This window comes from Lonchura striata, chromosome 1, assembly GCF_046129695.1.
Source record: "Lonchura striata isolate bLonStr1 chromosome 1, bLonStr1.mat, whole genome shotgun sequence".
Classification (NCBI taxonomy): Eukaryota; Metazoa; Chordata; class Aves; order Passeriformes; family Estrildidae; genus Lonchura; species Lonchura striata.
In genome coordinates this window covers 65169935-65187237 of record NC_134603.1, presented here as the reverse complement: position 1 = coordinate 65187237, position 17303 = coordinate 65169935, and the positions used below count along the sequence as shown (strand labels likewise).

Below are 17303 nucleotides of genomic sequence, written 5' to 3'. Positions count from 1 at the left end.
AATATATACGTGCCACTGGTTTTAAATTATTTATAATGGAGGTGAAAAAATACTTTAGGCTGTGAAAATAAAACTGAGATGACTCCAAAACACATAAACCACATATAAACATATTCAAAACAATTGCTACCTCTTATACATGGTTCTGAAAGAGTTTGAATGCAGGTCTTTGTATGCAAAAAGTATCCTCCAGTGAAACATTTATATTTGACTATTCCGAACTCAAGAAACAGCAACTCTTTTTTACATATGTCTTGGTTTGGAAAAACAGGTGTCTGCTAAGGAAGGCTGGAGCTGGGACAACATACTAGCTAATTAATTAGATTTTACTTCCTATCATGTACTCTTGCCAAAAAAAAATTATATTTCTTATCCTTAAAGGACTCTATATCCATCTTTGGTTTTTGTTTGTAGCAATGTGAATAATATAATACTGAAAGTCAAGAAAGAGGAAAACGATGAAGCACATACTAATTTCTCTAAAAGACTTGCAACTCAAAGCACAGTATTACATGAATGTTGACAGTTATTTTTCCTCTTTTTCCCCTTCCTATTCAATTTGGTGTACACACCTTCTCACAACACTGAAAATGAAGTAATTAGCACTGCTAAGTGTGAATTTATTACATCTTACTGAAGACTTTGTCAGGGGAATCTCTCTCCTCCAAGCCTTATGACCCTTCTATAGGAACATCTGCAGCCAAATGGCTTTCCAGCTTCTTATCATGGCCATACAGTTTAAAAATGGCAGGGCATCCTAAAAATTTGTGATCAATTTCTTTCCACTTGGCAAGGCCTGTGACAGCTCTGAATTGCCAGGCATGAATTCCTCATACACAGGAACATACGTCATTGCATTGTCCACAGGGTGCAGCCACAACCAATGCGTCCTCAGTATTCCAGAATTCCAGATTCCAGCACCATATTGCAGGTGCTTTAGCCGTGTTGTTGATACTCAAGTGCTTACAGGTCTGATTTTCATGGCCTGCAACCAGGGGGAAAGTAACCTTAGCTCTTTTTCACACAATTGAAAAAGAAACACCTGAGGAAATCAAAAGGGACCCAGATTTACCAAAGAAAACAGCATGAGTATTTTGTTAAACACAAACAGCTTTGAAATGTATCAGCACTATCTTTCAAATTACAATAGTTGTTCAGGGCCTAAGACTTCAGATTAAGATAATTAAATTTCCAGAATTCAGTGGAGTGTGTGCTTATTTAATTAAAAGCAGATAGAATTTCATTTGTACTTCACTGTTAAGAATGCCACCTATAATATCACATTTTGACAATGAAGCTTAACTCAAATTTATACTAAAAGCATACTTCATCAAACACATTCTGAAGTTCATTAGAAAAGCTAAATGCCAGTACTATTTGCTATGGCAATCCCATCCTATTTAGATGTTTAAATAGGCAAACACAGTCAGATAAACTTCACAGCGTATTGTGAAGGTTCTATGGTTTTTCAGATGAAGTGTTCTCTATCTGGACCTCTACTGTGAGCTACATGATGTATTCTTAATTTTAAATTTTCACAGGTATGGCTCAATACATTGAAAAAATATCTTGCTTGTGTATGTGCCTATAAAGTAAATCAGGTTATTTTATTTTCCTTTCAGAAAGAAAGCAGCATATTATACTAATCACTGGGCTATGTCCCACACAGCAAGGACAGAAAGTTACCCTTGTGCACTGCCTTCAGACAACGCATATGTAAGGTTAACACAAAACCTTCCCCCACCCAAAGGAGAGAGAAAGAGACTTAAAACAAGCAAGAGCATACCATTTATTACAACAGCCACTCAAGACAGCTGACAAGCATTCCTGGAATGCTGGAGGCCTCCCTCCTTAATCTAAGCAACTTTGTCAGCCAAGTAGAAGGGAGGAGAGGCACTACCCCTACCTATTTTGGTTCAGGCATGTCTGGTTAGCTGAATTATACCATGGTCGTTTAGGTTTCTTCTTTGGCTGAGGCAACGTGTTGCTGACAGATTTACAAACTCCTTTCAGCTGACTTTTCAACACATTGAGCTCATCACAAACACAGGCAGTTTGTGCTGGAGTCATGGACAATAATGCAGAAATTACCTGCTTCTGGCACACTCTTTACACAGCAGGAACATGACCAAGTAGTGTTAGAAGTTTGTTTTGATGCAGGCTCAGCCGCTGCCTTCATACACTGTCAGAGGTCCATCAATTGGTCTCATTCTGATTTCAAAACATAGTAATACCCACATTGCTAACAAGGCAGGCTGTAATAACACTTATTGTAAATGTCTTGTAATGTGATTGCAGAAAAAAATCAAATTATCAAAACTGTCCATAAGTACCTTTTGCAAGGAAGGAACCATTCCTCGAGTATGTTATTGAAACATTATTTAATGTATAGGATATTGATGGAGTTCGCATTAAGTATTTTTTATTAAGTATTTCTTTATTTATTATTATGCATGTGGTGGGCTGTTCAGTCCTTGGAAGGCCAGACAAACACTTCCCAGAAAGCTTGTATCTGGGGACTTTAGGAGTTGCAGTGTATTGGTGTGGGACCAAAGGCTTTAGAGCCCTGCAAGATGAGCAAGGCAGCTATTGTCTAACAAGATTTTGGATTCTTGTTTCACCTTTCACAAGAAGACAGATCTGTGTGAAATAAAATAACTTTCAGCTTTTATGAATTCACAGCAAGATTGTACGCATCTTGGGACATGCTCTTACTGGCAGGCAGATCTCTTTATCCTGTTGCAAGTCAGCTGGAGAGTCATTGAACACCCAGCTTACCTGAGAGCCAGGCTTTTAAAAGAAGATGGAATTCAACAACATACAAGATTTTAGCACGAACAAGTAAATGATTTTTTTTTTTTAGCAGGGGAAAAGTTATTAGGATTGTGCCTCATGCCTCTGCTGCAGAGTGCTTCCCTTGTTAGCACAGAAGCCTCAGTCTTATATTCTAGAGGTAATTTTTAATGTTGTTCGTATCTTTTTGTAGTTTTGTGTTCATTTTTTTCCCCCTTCCTGTAAAGCAATACTGTTTTCCTACATAGTTTACTCACAAGTCAGAAACACATAGTCTGTGACCACTGATAGATTTTGCAAAAAAAGTGTTTCATATGTCTAAAATCTCCTTTTTATCACATTACAGGTATTTGCAAAGAAAAGTATTGGAAGTTTAAACCCTTTTAAAAGGGTAAAAACAGACAAAATAAAAGAAGTGGTGAGTGGATAGCTGAGAAAACCTGAGTGTTGAAAAACTCATTGGAGAACCATTGCCTGTGATCACTGGATTCATTACAAGCCTAGGGAGTCTACATAAAATCCAAAGTATATACCTCATACTCCTCTAAACAGTCTCACTATCCAAAAGCTTGAAATAAATTCTAAATTATTCACAACATGTTATTGAGCTGGCATTCAATAATTTCAATGATGCAATTTTCTTCTGCCTTGACACATACCAAATACACTAACAAAATTGAGAAAATTAAACCTGGATTCACTAAGTGTTATTAACCTTAATATAAAAGAGACAGTACTGTTAAGTCTTGCTTTGTTTATCTTTCATATTCCTGTATTTTACCATGACTCGTCCTGCTTCTTAAAGGCAGCCTTTAATTTCAAGGACACCATCTTTGGTTACAACCTCCAAGCTAGAAATAAAGTTTAAAACAGGTAAGAAACTTGAATCAATGGAATCAGCAGAGAAACAACAGAAAAAATAATGAAAGCTAGAAGGAACTGACTAATACTGCCAGCATACACTACAAAGTTCTATCTGAGTTTTAGGTATTTATTTGCTATTATTTCAAATTACCAATTAAAGTTAGCGCATTTAGCTTCAAAGAACTAAATGCTTAATGTGATTGTTATTTTCTCTTCTTTAAGTCATTTTGGTATCCAAAAACAAAAACACTGTGTACAAAATCTCACAATCTTCTTTGATATTTTGCTCCATTCTTGTAAGTATTAACCAGTTTGTGGACCATATTATCACTTCCAGCCTAGCATGAAGTTTCATAACAACAACAAAAAAGAAAGCTCATGTTCTAACAAATTTATTACACTCTAGAAGAATTCCCAGAAAGATGTGCTTTCTTTCTCAGTGTAAATCTGTTGTGCCACCAGATTTCCTGTATTTATTTGAAATGCTTTTGCCATTTCCTTAGCTTTACAATACTTTTGGTCTTCTCATAGCACCCAGAACACTTGATGAGGTCACACCACCATCTTAAGAATCTTTTAATCTGTCTCAATTACCAAACCCTCAATGGCAAGGCTGCAGGATTTACTTCAACAACCCCATTCTATTTTGGTCACTTCAGAAAGATTAAGGTAATTTGGATCAAGCCCAGAGGCAGAGTCATTGAGATTGGCATGGGGGATAAAGGATGCATTTTGGAAGTAGTATCTAGAGGAGTATATCTTGTTCAGCCTATGGAAACAGGTCTCCTTTACTTAAATACATCAGAAGGGGTTAATCTTAGAAGAGACCTATAGTAGAACAAATACCTATAAGCAACACAAAATTTTGGTGTTAGGAACAAAAGGACACTGGTTTCTCAAGACCCAGTGTAAGAGGAAGTATTCTATTCCTTACAATGGGGAAAGATCATTAACAGTATAAGAAAAGTACTCTATAATAGCTGGAGATAAAACACAAAAACACTGAAGGTTACGTGCATTCCCATACTCTTGAACCATATCAGCTGGGATATATTTCCGACCTGGCTGTCCTGAAACCTGGCACCCTAAAACCCCTACTGGGCACAAACATACTCATTTCATCCCTGTTCAGGTTAAGGTGGATGGGTTATACCACACCCTCACCCCTTGACAGTCACTGCCCATCTTTCTGCACTCCTCCTCCTCAGTTTTTTCTGCTGCTGCAGTGCTCTGCTGGCTCTGCTCCCTGTGGTGTTTAACACATCCCCTGGGCAGCCTGGAAGCTGTACAGCTGCCTTTTGCCACAGAAAAGTTTTCATCAGGGCAGCCATGACCTCAGCAAGAGGCTGTCATACATTTAATGAACACAGCTAGCTGGCACCTGCCTGCGGCCAGGTGCAGTCTCAGTGCTGGGGGGAGGAAAAACCTGCTAAGAGACATAGGATATCAACTGAGAATTTCAGCAAGACAGCAGGTTGGAGAGGGCAGAAAAATAAAAATAAAAAAAACACAAAACCAAAACAAAACAAAAAAAAAAAAAAAAAACACACAAGCAGAAAAAACACTCAACAGTGTTGGGAATACAGCATCTAGCATGGCTGCTGTAAACAACCTGCTATTAGAGAATGAGAGATGAAGGCTTGTGCCATCATTTGACAAAGTAAATGTGTTTGCCCTGTCTATAAGACGACCAGATGAGCTACAGATAATCTGCAAGAATGCAGAGAATAAACTGGCATTATCACAGATGAGAAAGCAGCCACAGTTATGCTTGATGTAACAGGGGCAGAAGATAATTCTAAGGTTACATCAGAAAAGAGAGTAAAAAGAAATGTGATGAAATCATTCAAACACTGCAGAGGCACCTACCCCAAAGTTACTACTACTTGCATATCATATCTGCTTCTGAAGAAAAAAATAGCAGAAATCCTGAATACATTGCTATATTCAGGAGATGAGAAATTCACCAGTAGTTAAAATATATAAATTCAAAATTGAAATAGTAAGTCATGAATTAGTTAGCCCACATTCATAATAATAAAAACATAGGCAACACTAATAGCTATTCACTTAGGTGGACTTTATAATAAAACTATTTCAGTGGATACCAGTGTTTAAAGTATTAAAAATCCTGATCACTAAGGATCATGCAGTGAGGGCAACAAAAACAGTACCCAAGTGCCAAGGGAACAGAACAGTAAGTAGAGTCAGAACTGGCAGTCAGAATTTTGAATGGGAGCAAAAATACTCATAGTGCAAATGACGACTTTTTAAGGACTCAAATCTGCTAGTTAAAAGTGCAGCAAGGTGGGGCTCAGATAGAATAAAGGATGAATGCAAAACGCTCTGTCTTGCAGCAACAATGATACCAGGAATTTCAGATTCATTGAGACACAGATGGCAGGCACCATGGAAGGCTTTGGGAATGCTTCAGTGTGTCCTCAACAGCTTAATTATAACAATAAATGAAATATTGCTTTGCAAGTGAAAAGAGTAAGATTCAAAATAGAACTCAATATGGATTTGCTAACTTCACAGAAAGATTATTAGAGACTATTTTATAAGGGCCAGAAATAAATTATCTCTGTGTTTCCAAAAAAGTAGATGAATTAGTATTTCCCAAAATTATGATTTTAAATATGACATAAGGTATGAACAGCAGAAGTTAAAATTCGTCAGTCATGCACTTCTAGCTGCAGAATCATTGAGCCAGTTTCAGATGGAGCAAAACAGAAAGTATCCATAGATGTCAAAAAAATTAGACATGAAAAAAAATCAGCTGAATTTTGAGCAACATACATAACTGAAGGCAGCTTTCAAAATTTCTCAAAATCAGTCAGATGGACCACCTCTCCAATGCTACATATCTTGTGCTGAGAAACAGCAGTGCACTGAAGCCAAAACAAAGTTGTCAAGCACAACAGGTGCACACAGGGGATGGCAGAAATTATATTTGTGCTAAATATCTGGTCTTCCAAAAGCCTTACTTGAAATACAAATAATCATGTAAGCCATTAATGAAGTTGTCAGGCTCCCCTGGAGTTGGCAAAGGAACTGCTAGTGCTCCCAGCAGCCAGGCAGGACAATGTTACTGCTCCTTGAACATCCAAGGCAACACAAACATTACCAGAAATGTCACCCACTGGTGTCTCACAATGCCACTTCTTAAGAAAAGCAGCTGCAAGCCCAGAAGAGGGAGGAACACTGCATTTCTTCTATAAGTATTGTATAGCCCTGGGAGGAGAAAAAAAGCTTCCATATCAATCTTGAAAAAGACAAAGAGACTGAGAAAATGGAAAAACAGAATTTGCATTGGAGAAATTTCACTATTTTTATCAGTGTTTTGTTCCAGTTGAACTATCTAACTCACCAGCTCATGTGCCCTTTCAAAGACCTCCTCACGGGCACAGAGGCTATTGGGTCCTGGCCAAAAAAGCAGCTGAGGATGCATCAAGGCTGCGTGTTAAAAAAAATGTGAACTAAACCTGAGTCCAAGTAAGCCTGTATCACTCTCCCTACTCTGAATGTTATCTACAGAGCAATGGCACAGAAAGATCGCACTTAAATTTAGTGTCCATTGCTTCTTTGTCACAAACATATTATAAAAGCAGAGTCCTGAGGGGTTCTTTTCTGAATCAGAAAAAAAAAAAAAAAAAGGTTGTATTCTCTTTTTCAGACCTCTATGCAAAACATTCTAGCCACTCATACTAATAAAACTCAGAATTACCCAGAAGCATTTAATCTTTTTTGTTCATAAACTAGCAATCTTGACCTCCAGCTTTTAATTTATTTTACTGAAGTATTTATTTTTTTCAATAAATGAAGCATTCCAGATTTGACTGTCTATGCAACACAGTTTAGTCAGAGAGCACGACCATGTATGTACCAATTTTATTCACTACTCTCCATACATATGAAGGTATAAAGCTGACTACCAGAAGAGTAATAGAAAGCATTAGCAAATTCCTTTCTAAAGCTTCAGCTCATCAAGTTAATGATTAATGAATTTATTAAAAAAGAGCTGAAAGTCCAGGAGCAAAGTTCCAAAGTAAAACAAGGTGATTTTACTTGTTCTTTAAAACAGTCTCCTAACTCATTCAAAAGTGACCTGGTACCCTGACCAGAAGCTTTTTATGACCTTACATAGTATTGCAAAGAGTAAACCATCCAAAAGTAATGGATTGGCTCATAGAAACAACAATTTATAAAATTGAGTCCTTTGCACAAAAGGCTAGGTGTGGCTGAGGGAAAAACAAGAAGCATCTGCACCAAAGCTCCTGCTGTGCTGCCACTCAGCACACGACAGAGCCCACAGTGGACTCAGCCACTCACTGGGGGCACACTGGGATTGTTTAATTGCACACCTAAATAATTTCATGAACCACAAGAAAAAGATCAGCCCTCTTACCTAAGCTCTTCCAAAAAACCTATCCATTATTCCTAATTACCTTCTAATGTCTCTCTCATTTACATGTACAGTCACTGCACTGAGCACGGTGACCTTTTGCTGGACTTCCCTGACTGTAGTACTTCAGAGTTGTCCCACTGAGCAGTGGGATCAGGAAAAGCAGTGATTGCATATATGGTGTTCTAAAACAAGCATGCAAAAGGCCTGAACCATCCTAGACTAGAAACAAGGTTTTCAAGTTGATGGGTGCCATTAAGGAGGACAGGATACAGTGCTCAGATGTCACTCATCCATTTGGTCTCCTGTCAATGACCTTTGCAAAGAACAAATCGATACTAAGAAGATACTGTATCTACTACTTCTTACTGTGCAGAAAAGGTCAAACCATTTTCATGTATGTATCAGTTCCAACATTACTGTTTTCAGACATGGAACTGCTTAAACCTGGGAATTAAAATCCCTATCTTGAACAAAGCAAAGCACCATTTCAAAATGTATAAACTTAAAGAAAAGACTTGGAATGGAAATTTATTTCATAAGCAAAGTATGATTCTTGCAGAAGGAATATAAAGTTCTATCTTGCTATAATGAAATGTTCTCTAAAACTACAGTGCAAATGAAATTATAAACAGTATTTATGAGACTGCTTCCTTAGCATAATCTGGTACCACCTGTGGGTTTTACCACAGAAACAAATATCTTGTTAAAGCACTGAGCCATTTGCAGTCATTTTGTGCATGTCTGCTGTACCCATTTTTGATTGTATGTACTGATTAATATCCTCTTAGAGTTCACTTAGCATATTTTGAGAGAAGACCTTATGGAAATACATATATTGGTTCTATATTTTAACTTGATCCCATTTAGTTCAATGCCCAATCCTTTTATCTTCAGCAAGAAAATTCTGTAATATACATATTACCACAGTCTAGGAGATGCTTGGTACCAAAATCATAACTTAAATTTCTGGCCTTTTTTAAAATATATAATTGAATTCCCAAATTATGATTCAGCTTAACACTTCACAGAACCTGAAAGTTCAAGGATGAACACCAAAATTCTATTAGCACACTGTGCGTACATGAAAATTATCCTCTATCTGGATACAGATACAGATTTCAAACAACTTCAGTCTGATTCTGGTTAGAAGACACTGCTGCACTATTTCATATTGCAAGTGCAAGATCCACGAGGACAATGTGTTAAAATATTCAGAAATCTAGTATTTTACAATGCTTGCATATGGGAAAAGGGTTATTTAACACTCAGTGTAATGAATTTCTGAGTTACATTAACTGCAGCATCATAAGGAGATATTGTACTCCTGCTCTCGAGCTGTGTGGAAATGGAGCACTGGCAGTGCATATATCCATAATCAAAGTAATAAAAAAAGGATCTATAATCTTTTGACATATACATTTAATACATTTCAGTAAGGTTTATTATATTTTTTGCTTCCTCTTTTCAGCATCACTCATGGTTAATGTCGAGCTATGCTTAAATGCTTAAAATCACTCAGCAGTCCACATTAAGAAAAGAGAAGCAATGTTTTTAAGAATAAAATAGTTATTTCTAATCTTATTGCACTTGAGTCGGTCAAGAGGTAAAGCATCTTATTATAATTTTGTAAATCTGAGAAAACATCCACTGACTCAATTATTTAATTATTTATGTTATTCTCTTGCAAAGCCATATTCTAAGAATGGTTTCTCTCTGTCAAGCAGACATGAAGGTAAAACCAAATCCCTCAGCTTTGTAACATTAAACAGTGTACACTGACAGATTAGAAAAGTCTATTCTGATGTTTCTATCACCCATATCAGCCAATATAAATCTGAAATTAAGTTTGGTGTAAATTTTTAATTAGTTGATTGTACCATCACATCAGAAAATCAAATTTAGAAAATAATTAAAAAAAAAAAACAAAAACAAAAACAAAATAGCATTGTCTTGGAGTCAAACACTGAAAAGAAAAGCCACTCTTCTGACTGCAGTCATGCACCATAAGCCAAATTACAAGCCAGCAACTAATTTTAATATTTCTAAAACTACCTGCTGAATTTCACTGAGGAAATCCAGTCTATGCACTGTGATGCAGGATAGAACTGCCTGTCTCCCTGTCTTGTTGTACTGCTTATTTTGATGAGCTGCAATGGCATAGAGGTATAGATTTTTAATATACTTTTATTGCATTTTGGATAGCTGACTTATTGACTGTAGGTTTGGGGCATTTTTTTCCTGAATTTTTATGACTATGACTTTTTGATGACTGTGCTTTTTAAATTCTTATTGGAAGTTTAAAAATGGCTGCATTTCTTTAGGGACAGATGAAAAATTGTATCAGGTGTAATACTAAAAAATGTTCATTCAGATGCAGAGGGCATTAAAAAAAAAAAACAACAAAACGAAAACACACCAAAAAAAACCCTCAATACTAACATTGTCATCTCCCATTCTACCCTTAAAAAAGACTCAAGCTTTTTAAAGGCAGCATCCAACGTAAAACATGCTGAAGTAAATTCTTTTCAAGTGATCTAGGTTTTTAGTCACTGAAAGCCTATTCCCTTACTCCCTAACAATGAAGAACACACAGTACAATAGTACTTATTCCAAAAGCAGTTACACTTCCTACTGTGCCTTCTTAAGCAGAACTGTGGAACAGCAACATTGCAACAGCACTCAGTAAATGGAAATCAGAATGCTAACTCTGCATGCAAGCACACAGGTCTGATCAACAGACTCTGCAGACTGTGGGTATTGCTGTAACTGGCTGTAAGTGTCTGCTTCTGTAGACAGCTATTCCTCGTGGGTAGTCACTTTCATTTCATTTGGCCATACATTAATAGGCTGTCATCCTATTAATGGTGCACACCATTAAGATAGGGTTGTGGCAGAAGCAAAAAGAAATGCTTTCTCCACAAAAGCTGACGACGGGAAGAGGGAAACAGATTGTAGCCAGCAGCAGCATCCAACTAGAAATCCTGGGTTTTTTACACTCCCATAAAAACAGTCAGAGAAAATGCAACAGAAAGGTATAAAACAGATTTTCTTCATTACAACTATGAACACTACAATACTATTGATCTGAATTCTGTGATGTGTTTTGGAGAAATATTTACTTTCAAGGAAGAAGATAAAATAAGAATCCATTACATTATTTACTTGCCTTAAGAGTGTCATTAAAAGCAGGCAAATAAACTCAAAGCATCCATATTCTGTGATAAAAAGGTATTTTATAAAATATCAAGAGTTTAATGAAACAAACCTTAAAAACAATAACAAAGTGTCTAAGTGGTATATTTCATAATGATGTAAATCATGACAAATCAGTTGCAAGATGTGTACCTTCAGCACACTCCATCCAGAACTTTCAAAGGAATACTTTATTTAATCAGTTCATTTACTTGCAGAAAGCCCCAGAAGCCCCAACACTAAATTTTACCTTTTTCTATTCTTAAAAGTTATACTAAAACTGCTTTAAAAGATATTTTATTACTCCAGTGGAAGTAAGTATCTGCCGTAAAACAATGTACACATTCCCATAAGCTTTTTGTAAGTTCTGACAAGCCACTACACCCCATTTAATTTTATCTGAATTTTAGCCATGTTTTTGCACCTAGTCTCACTATACTATCTTACCATACCATCTTACTAATAATCCTTTCTGAATTCCAAGTTCTACATCTTAATTAAAACTCTGGACTTGTATTACAGCACGAATTAACTATAGGACTTTGAGGATTTGAACATCTGAGAGAAAAAGAATTTATATGATTCAAGACTTGATTGTCCACCTTGTGTTTTAAAAGTGAGGTGTTTCCTTTAGGCATTACACATGACCCTTAGAAAATGGTACCACATCAAAGTCATCAAAACAGTGCAGGCGAACCAAAATGAAAACAATCAAATGTATCACACAACATTTGAAATAAAGATGATTCTACCTGTATCGAACATGCTCGATTGTGTCATATGTCAGCTTGCTGCTGATATTCTGGCTATGAGGGTTGCCTAGGAGACAATAGAGATACAGAAATTAATCATTAATCACAATTTTGCTATTAAATTTCTCTTATCAAACTATTACACCAAGAGAGTCTAAAAGATGATAAAGATTCAATGCATACTTCACAGCAATTCCCTTAAGCGCCTTAGTCAAGACAACAGACCTATAAAAGGATAAAGCAATTATGACAGACCTAGAAACTTCAGCTGGATTTCTTACTAATATTTAGGCAGTTCCCCTAAAAAGAAAATGAAACTGCATATACACAGACTAGAAAAACCACAGACAGAATGCAGATTCATAAACGTATTTGTGCAGTAGCTAAGAAGCAAAAGGCAGGATCTGGAAATAACAATCATGATTGGATAGAAGGGTTTTTTTAGTGTCTGAAATCCAATTGATTCATTGAAATATAAATTTTATTGCAAAATTAGTAGCTACCGTAGCCCAGCTCAGAACAAGCATATATAACAATTAAGGCAGCATGATTTTATCTTCTTGAGCAAAAAAGACGCCAGCAATATTCACTCAAACACAGCACGCTTTCCTATCAGCAAATACTCAGAGAACATGCAAAAACAGTTTGGAAAGGGAATAAGGAAAAATTGATATATTAACACAGTTTTTGCAGTAGGCTCCAATATCAGCTCTTTTCAAAATTTAAAAGTTACGCTGCTGAAAGTTGTTGAGTGAAGGTGTTGAAAATAAAAACTTTAGAGCTCAACTCCAAAACTTACACTTTTCATGTCTGATGTTGCATTTCCAGTTCAAATATCTTCAAATTAGAAGTGAGACTATCTCTTACATATATTACTTTCCCTCATTTACACATGCAACAGCTAAACTGCAGTTCTTTGAACCTGTGGATTGCCACCAAGAAAATAAAAAAGCTGCAAGTCAAACACCCCCTTCATTCACATCTGTGTTTGTTAAATTAATTCCTCCTATACTGTCCTTAGACAGCATTTACTGTCCTTAGAGTATGAGTATGTAACTAGGAAAAAAAAATTACTATGCTGGAGCTCTTGCTATAATTTTAGATGAAAATACCAATAAAAATATACTATTTGTTTTCCTATAGCATTATAAGGTAGGATGCAAATCTGCTGCAAACTGGCAGTACAACTATTTCTATTCACAAGTACTTAAATGATTCACAAATTTCATTTTCTGATCCAGACGGTACTTATTAAAAGGATTGAGCCCAATGTTTTTTGAAATGACTAAGATTAGAGCATAGATATTTCACTTTATAATGTCTGTGGTGACAGAACATTAATTTTTGTATCACTGGCATGCACTTGAATAGGAGATCTTGAATATAATCAAATCAATGTATTTTGTCATAACAGGAAAAAAAGCCCCTATCTCTATAAAAACAACACTTATTTTGTAGTGGAACTCAAATTTATGCTCTGGATCCCAGCCTTGCCAGCATTCAGGAAAAAGAATAGGGGGAAATGACATAATGGCACATGGAAAATGAAAACTACCCAAAACTCTCAAGTGGCTTACACAGGTGATAAACACATGTGTGCCAGTGCTGGAGCAAACAATTTCTTGTAAAGCAGTGGTACCTAGTTCCCAAGTGAGGAATCCCTTTGTTCCATGTATCAGGGAGCACAAGAAAGACACAAAACTAGCAAAAAGGACACATGGTCCACAGATAGTAACACACCATAGGAAATTTGACTACTTCCATGGGACTTCTCACAGCATAATACTGTGCAGTTTGGTTTGTTTTTTTTTTTGCTGATTGAGCATGACTCACTCCTCTAATGAAAATTGTCTCACAAAATATCAATATTTCTTATACAATGGATGCTGCTGACTTTGTATAAAAACACACTCAGTGTGTGATTCTGCCTACATAATAACATCAGAAAGAAATGAAAGGTTTAGGTAGAAGATCTGGGGATGAAGTATTTACAGGTGGTGCTGTAACAGTTAAATCTCCACCCAGATATTAAGCAATTCCGTAGATCTTTTACGCACATTCCTCTGCACAGGACTGCTTTTGCAACACCTATCCTTTTTCTGAGTAGGCACCAAAGTCTAATAGGGCAAAGTCTAATAGAACCTATTCTGTACCTAAATTCACTTGGGATCTTTGAGCTATGCTTTTTTCTGAGTAAAATTCTTATACTGAGTCACAGTATAAGCTCTTTGTGATGACTCTGTCTGAGAAGAAGGGTGGTTCTGGATTCTGGTCCTTGCATAAGAAACTTGGTTTGCATTTTTGTGTGAAAAAAAAACACAAAGAATGAACAGTGCTTATAGCTAAAATGTATTTCTTTATCCCAAGCCTGGTGCCCTAACAGAGTCATGCAACAGAGCCATGTTTGCTTTGATCTTTCTTCTTCACCAATGCAGACAGGTCCCTGGCCACCAAAGAAGGAAGCTAGGGGTGACACAAAGGCCTATACCTCCTTTGTAAAAGCACTGGTCTTCCAACTACTCTACAGCAGCAATAAAAAGCCTGCAGAAGCTCCAAGAAGCTCAGTTTTGAATGATTTAGATGGAAACAAGAGAAGACTCATGGGAAACATTGCTTTGCACTTACCATAAATGTTGTTTCTGAGGTCATCAGTAAAAGCTTTAAGTAGACTCTCTGGGAAAAGCGCTGAACCAGCATGGTCAAGGTAAGTAATCCCTAAAATACAAATACAATTACTAGTTTCAATTTTTAAAAGATTCAATGTCATTTTCTCACACAGATCGCATTGTGAAGTGCATCATTCAAACAACTCTTTTCATTCACTAGCAAAAATAAAAAAAAGGATGAAACAATACAAGGCAAACATTTTGATTACCTGTGTATAATTTTTAATTAAGACCAAAGAGGTACTTCCTTTCATGCTTAGATTGCACAGTCCTTGGAAGAGAAAAATCTTTTGTTTGGCCTGTACAAAACTGAGCAAGCTGGTGTCTTCAGCCATTGCTAATTCTAGGCACTACTTATTATGAAAACTACTATTACCAGAATACTAATAATTATTATTAACTGTAACATCAATAGTGATGTCTCCTTGCTGACAGGTGCCACAACTCTCTCAAGAACTGACTGACAAGACCAAAATTGTTTCTGAAGACCAGAGACAGAACGAGAAGTTTTAATGTTTTTAATCATGTCTCTCCACTCTGCTACACTTAACATTCAATTAATTTTTTAAATATCCTTTTATATTATTTAGCTATTGCAAAACTTTTAAACAAATACTTATTGAAAATGAAGGCTTTTTCATGTTTGGCCATTCTAGATTTCTTAATGTTTAGCAATTATTCTTCCATTTCTCTAGTGTGTTTCATGCTCTTCATTAGTTTTCTCATTTCACTTACCTTAAGTATTCCAACCTATTTCAAATTTTAATAATGATGAATATGATTAAGATTAGAATTTATTAAGTATTTTAAAGGTCTTCCCTTTCCACATGGATTTAAAATTTAGTTAAGCTTTAAATGAGACGTCTTGACACTTGGAAATATATCCTATAATATATTATGTTACTGTAATAGTGATCCAGTGGGTAAAGCCGTGAGGTAGTGCTAATAATAAAACCAACCCAGACACTCACCCCTTATTTTCGAAAGAGAAAAGTCCTCTCCTGCCTTAAGATTTCCTCACTTACAGTGCCTAGCAGAAGTAGAATTCTTAATGATGGCTTGAAGTCAGTCAAGTGTTATAAGATGCTTCAAGGGGTGGAGCATGTACAAAATCAGAGACAACTTATTAGCTGTACAGGTTTTTTAGTTTTTTACTTTTTTAAAAAAGAAGAATCCTAGGAAATTTCCCCCAAGCAATATGAAGCAGCACAGACAACCACTCAAGGGTCAAAATGCATATGGAGGTCTGTCCTGCTCAGTTCCCAATAGCTGCTCAGCTCCCCACAGGAATGTATGACTTTGGAGGAAGACAGGCACACTGCCCAGGCAGGACACAGCCAGGCCCTGCCCAGTGCTGTGGTACAGCTTCTGCCAGCAAGGAGACAGCAGCTTTCCCTCCAGCAGAACCTATACTCACCATGGCCACCTCAGGACCTGCAGCTTGGCACCAAAAGCTCAGGCAGGCCCTGAGATGGAGCAACAGCCACGACCTCCACCAGCTCCAACAGCAGCAGTCAGGACAATAGGCAGCCCACAGTCACTGGCTACAACTGGGAGAGGAGGGAAAGGAAGCACTGGGGCTGAGAACGGGAAGAAACAGCCCTGAGCCAGACACAAGTGGGAGAACTGCTGAAACATGGACAAACCACTCTTCAACTAAATAAAGTTGAAAAGAGGGTATATTTATTACAGTGCTGGACATATGGGGAGTAACCTTCCAAAGACATGTAAAAAAGTCACAAACTCTTGCTCTCGATTTATCCAAGAAGGTTTTACATATTCAGATGGTGTCCAAGACGGTTTCTACGATGCTTATTACATAAACATTAGCTCTTGCCTCATATTATAATTAACTGAATATCCATTACAGCTGTGCAATTGTCCTCTTTAATTGTGGGTAGGTGGGCTTCTGAAGACAAAGTAAGACATGGGTTCTCTGCTTGCTTCTTCTACCTCTATCGGGATCAGGATTGAAGGCACTTGAGATGATAGTTCGTGTTCAGACTCAGGTGTTTATTGTTTTTTATCCATGTTACAGTCTCACAGCCCTGAGTTTTGCAGTCTTTCATTAGCAAAGCACAAAATGGCCAACTATCTCTTGTTACAAGGTCATTTAAGGCTAAACTATTCAATTAAGAAATTACACCTAAGTTATTTTTCCTTTTAACCCAATAACTGATCATTCAAAGACCACAATGCAGACTTTTCTGTCCAATTACAAAATACCACCCATACCTGTAAAGAACAACCACCTGTGTCCACCCTAAAACCTCTATTTTGCTTCATATTTATTACTATATTATAAAACCCCAAACTCTAAGTTTTCCACCCTGTGATATTACACACTTTTAACGAACTATACACCCATAATCCCAGTGCTATGAATCAGTTTTGGAAGCCATCTCCACAGCCTCGGGTCAAATGCAGCATTCTCTTGTGGGTCTGTGCCTTTCAGCACAGAAAGTCTAAAATTCTCAGCACCAAGAGTTCCAACAGTAACACACCTTCTTCATGGCAAACTCTTCACCCATGTCAAGCTGTCAGGGCTCCTTGGCTGGCTGGTCACAGTCCATACCTCCTCCCATTTTTAGAAGCCAATGGTATTTACGGTTCCTGCACTCTCACTTC

The 17303-nt window shown here is 36.9% G+C and overlaps 1 protein-coding gene across 2 annotated transcripts in view; it reads right to left on the bottom strand.

Annotated features, from left to right (window-relative positions):
- The window catches only part of MOCOS (molybdenum cofactor sulfurase), a 210249-nt gene that overhangs the window by 167930 nt on the left and 25016 nt on the right, over nucleotides 1-17303 (bottom strand). Inside the window, exons 2-3 of one of the 2 annotated variants that reach the window (XM_021528759.3) lie at nucleotides 14635-14724; nucleotides 12010-12076 (exon numbers count right to left, since the gene is read on the bottom strand). In XM_021528759.3, the coding sequence (XP_021384434.1) occupies nucleotides 12010-12076; nucleotides 14635-14724 (157 nt within the window). Of the gene's footprint in view, nucleotides 1-6800; nucleotides 6892-12009; nucleotides 12077-14634; nucleotides 14725-17303 lie in introns of those variants that run through there. The other variant, XM_077784950.1, reaches the window with a different exon arrangement.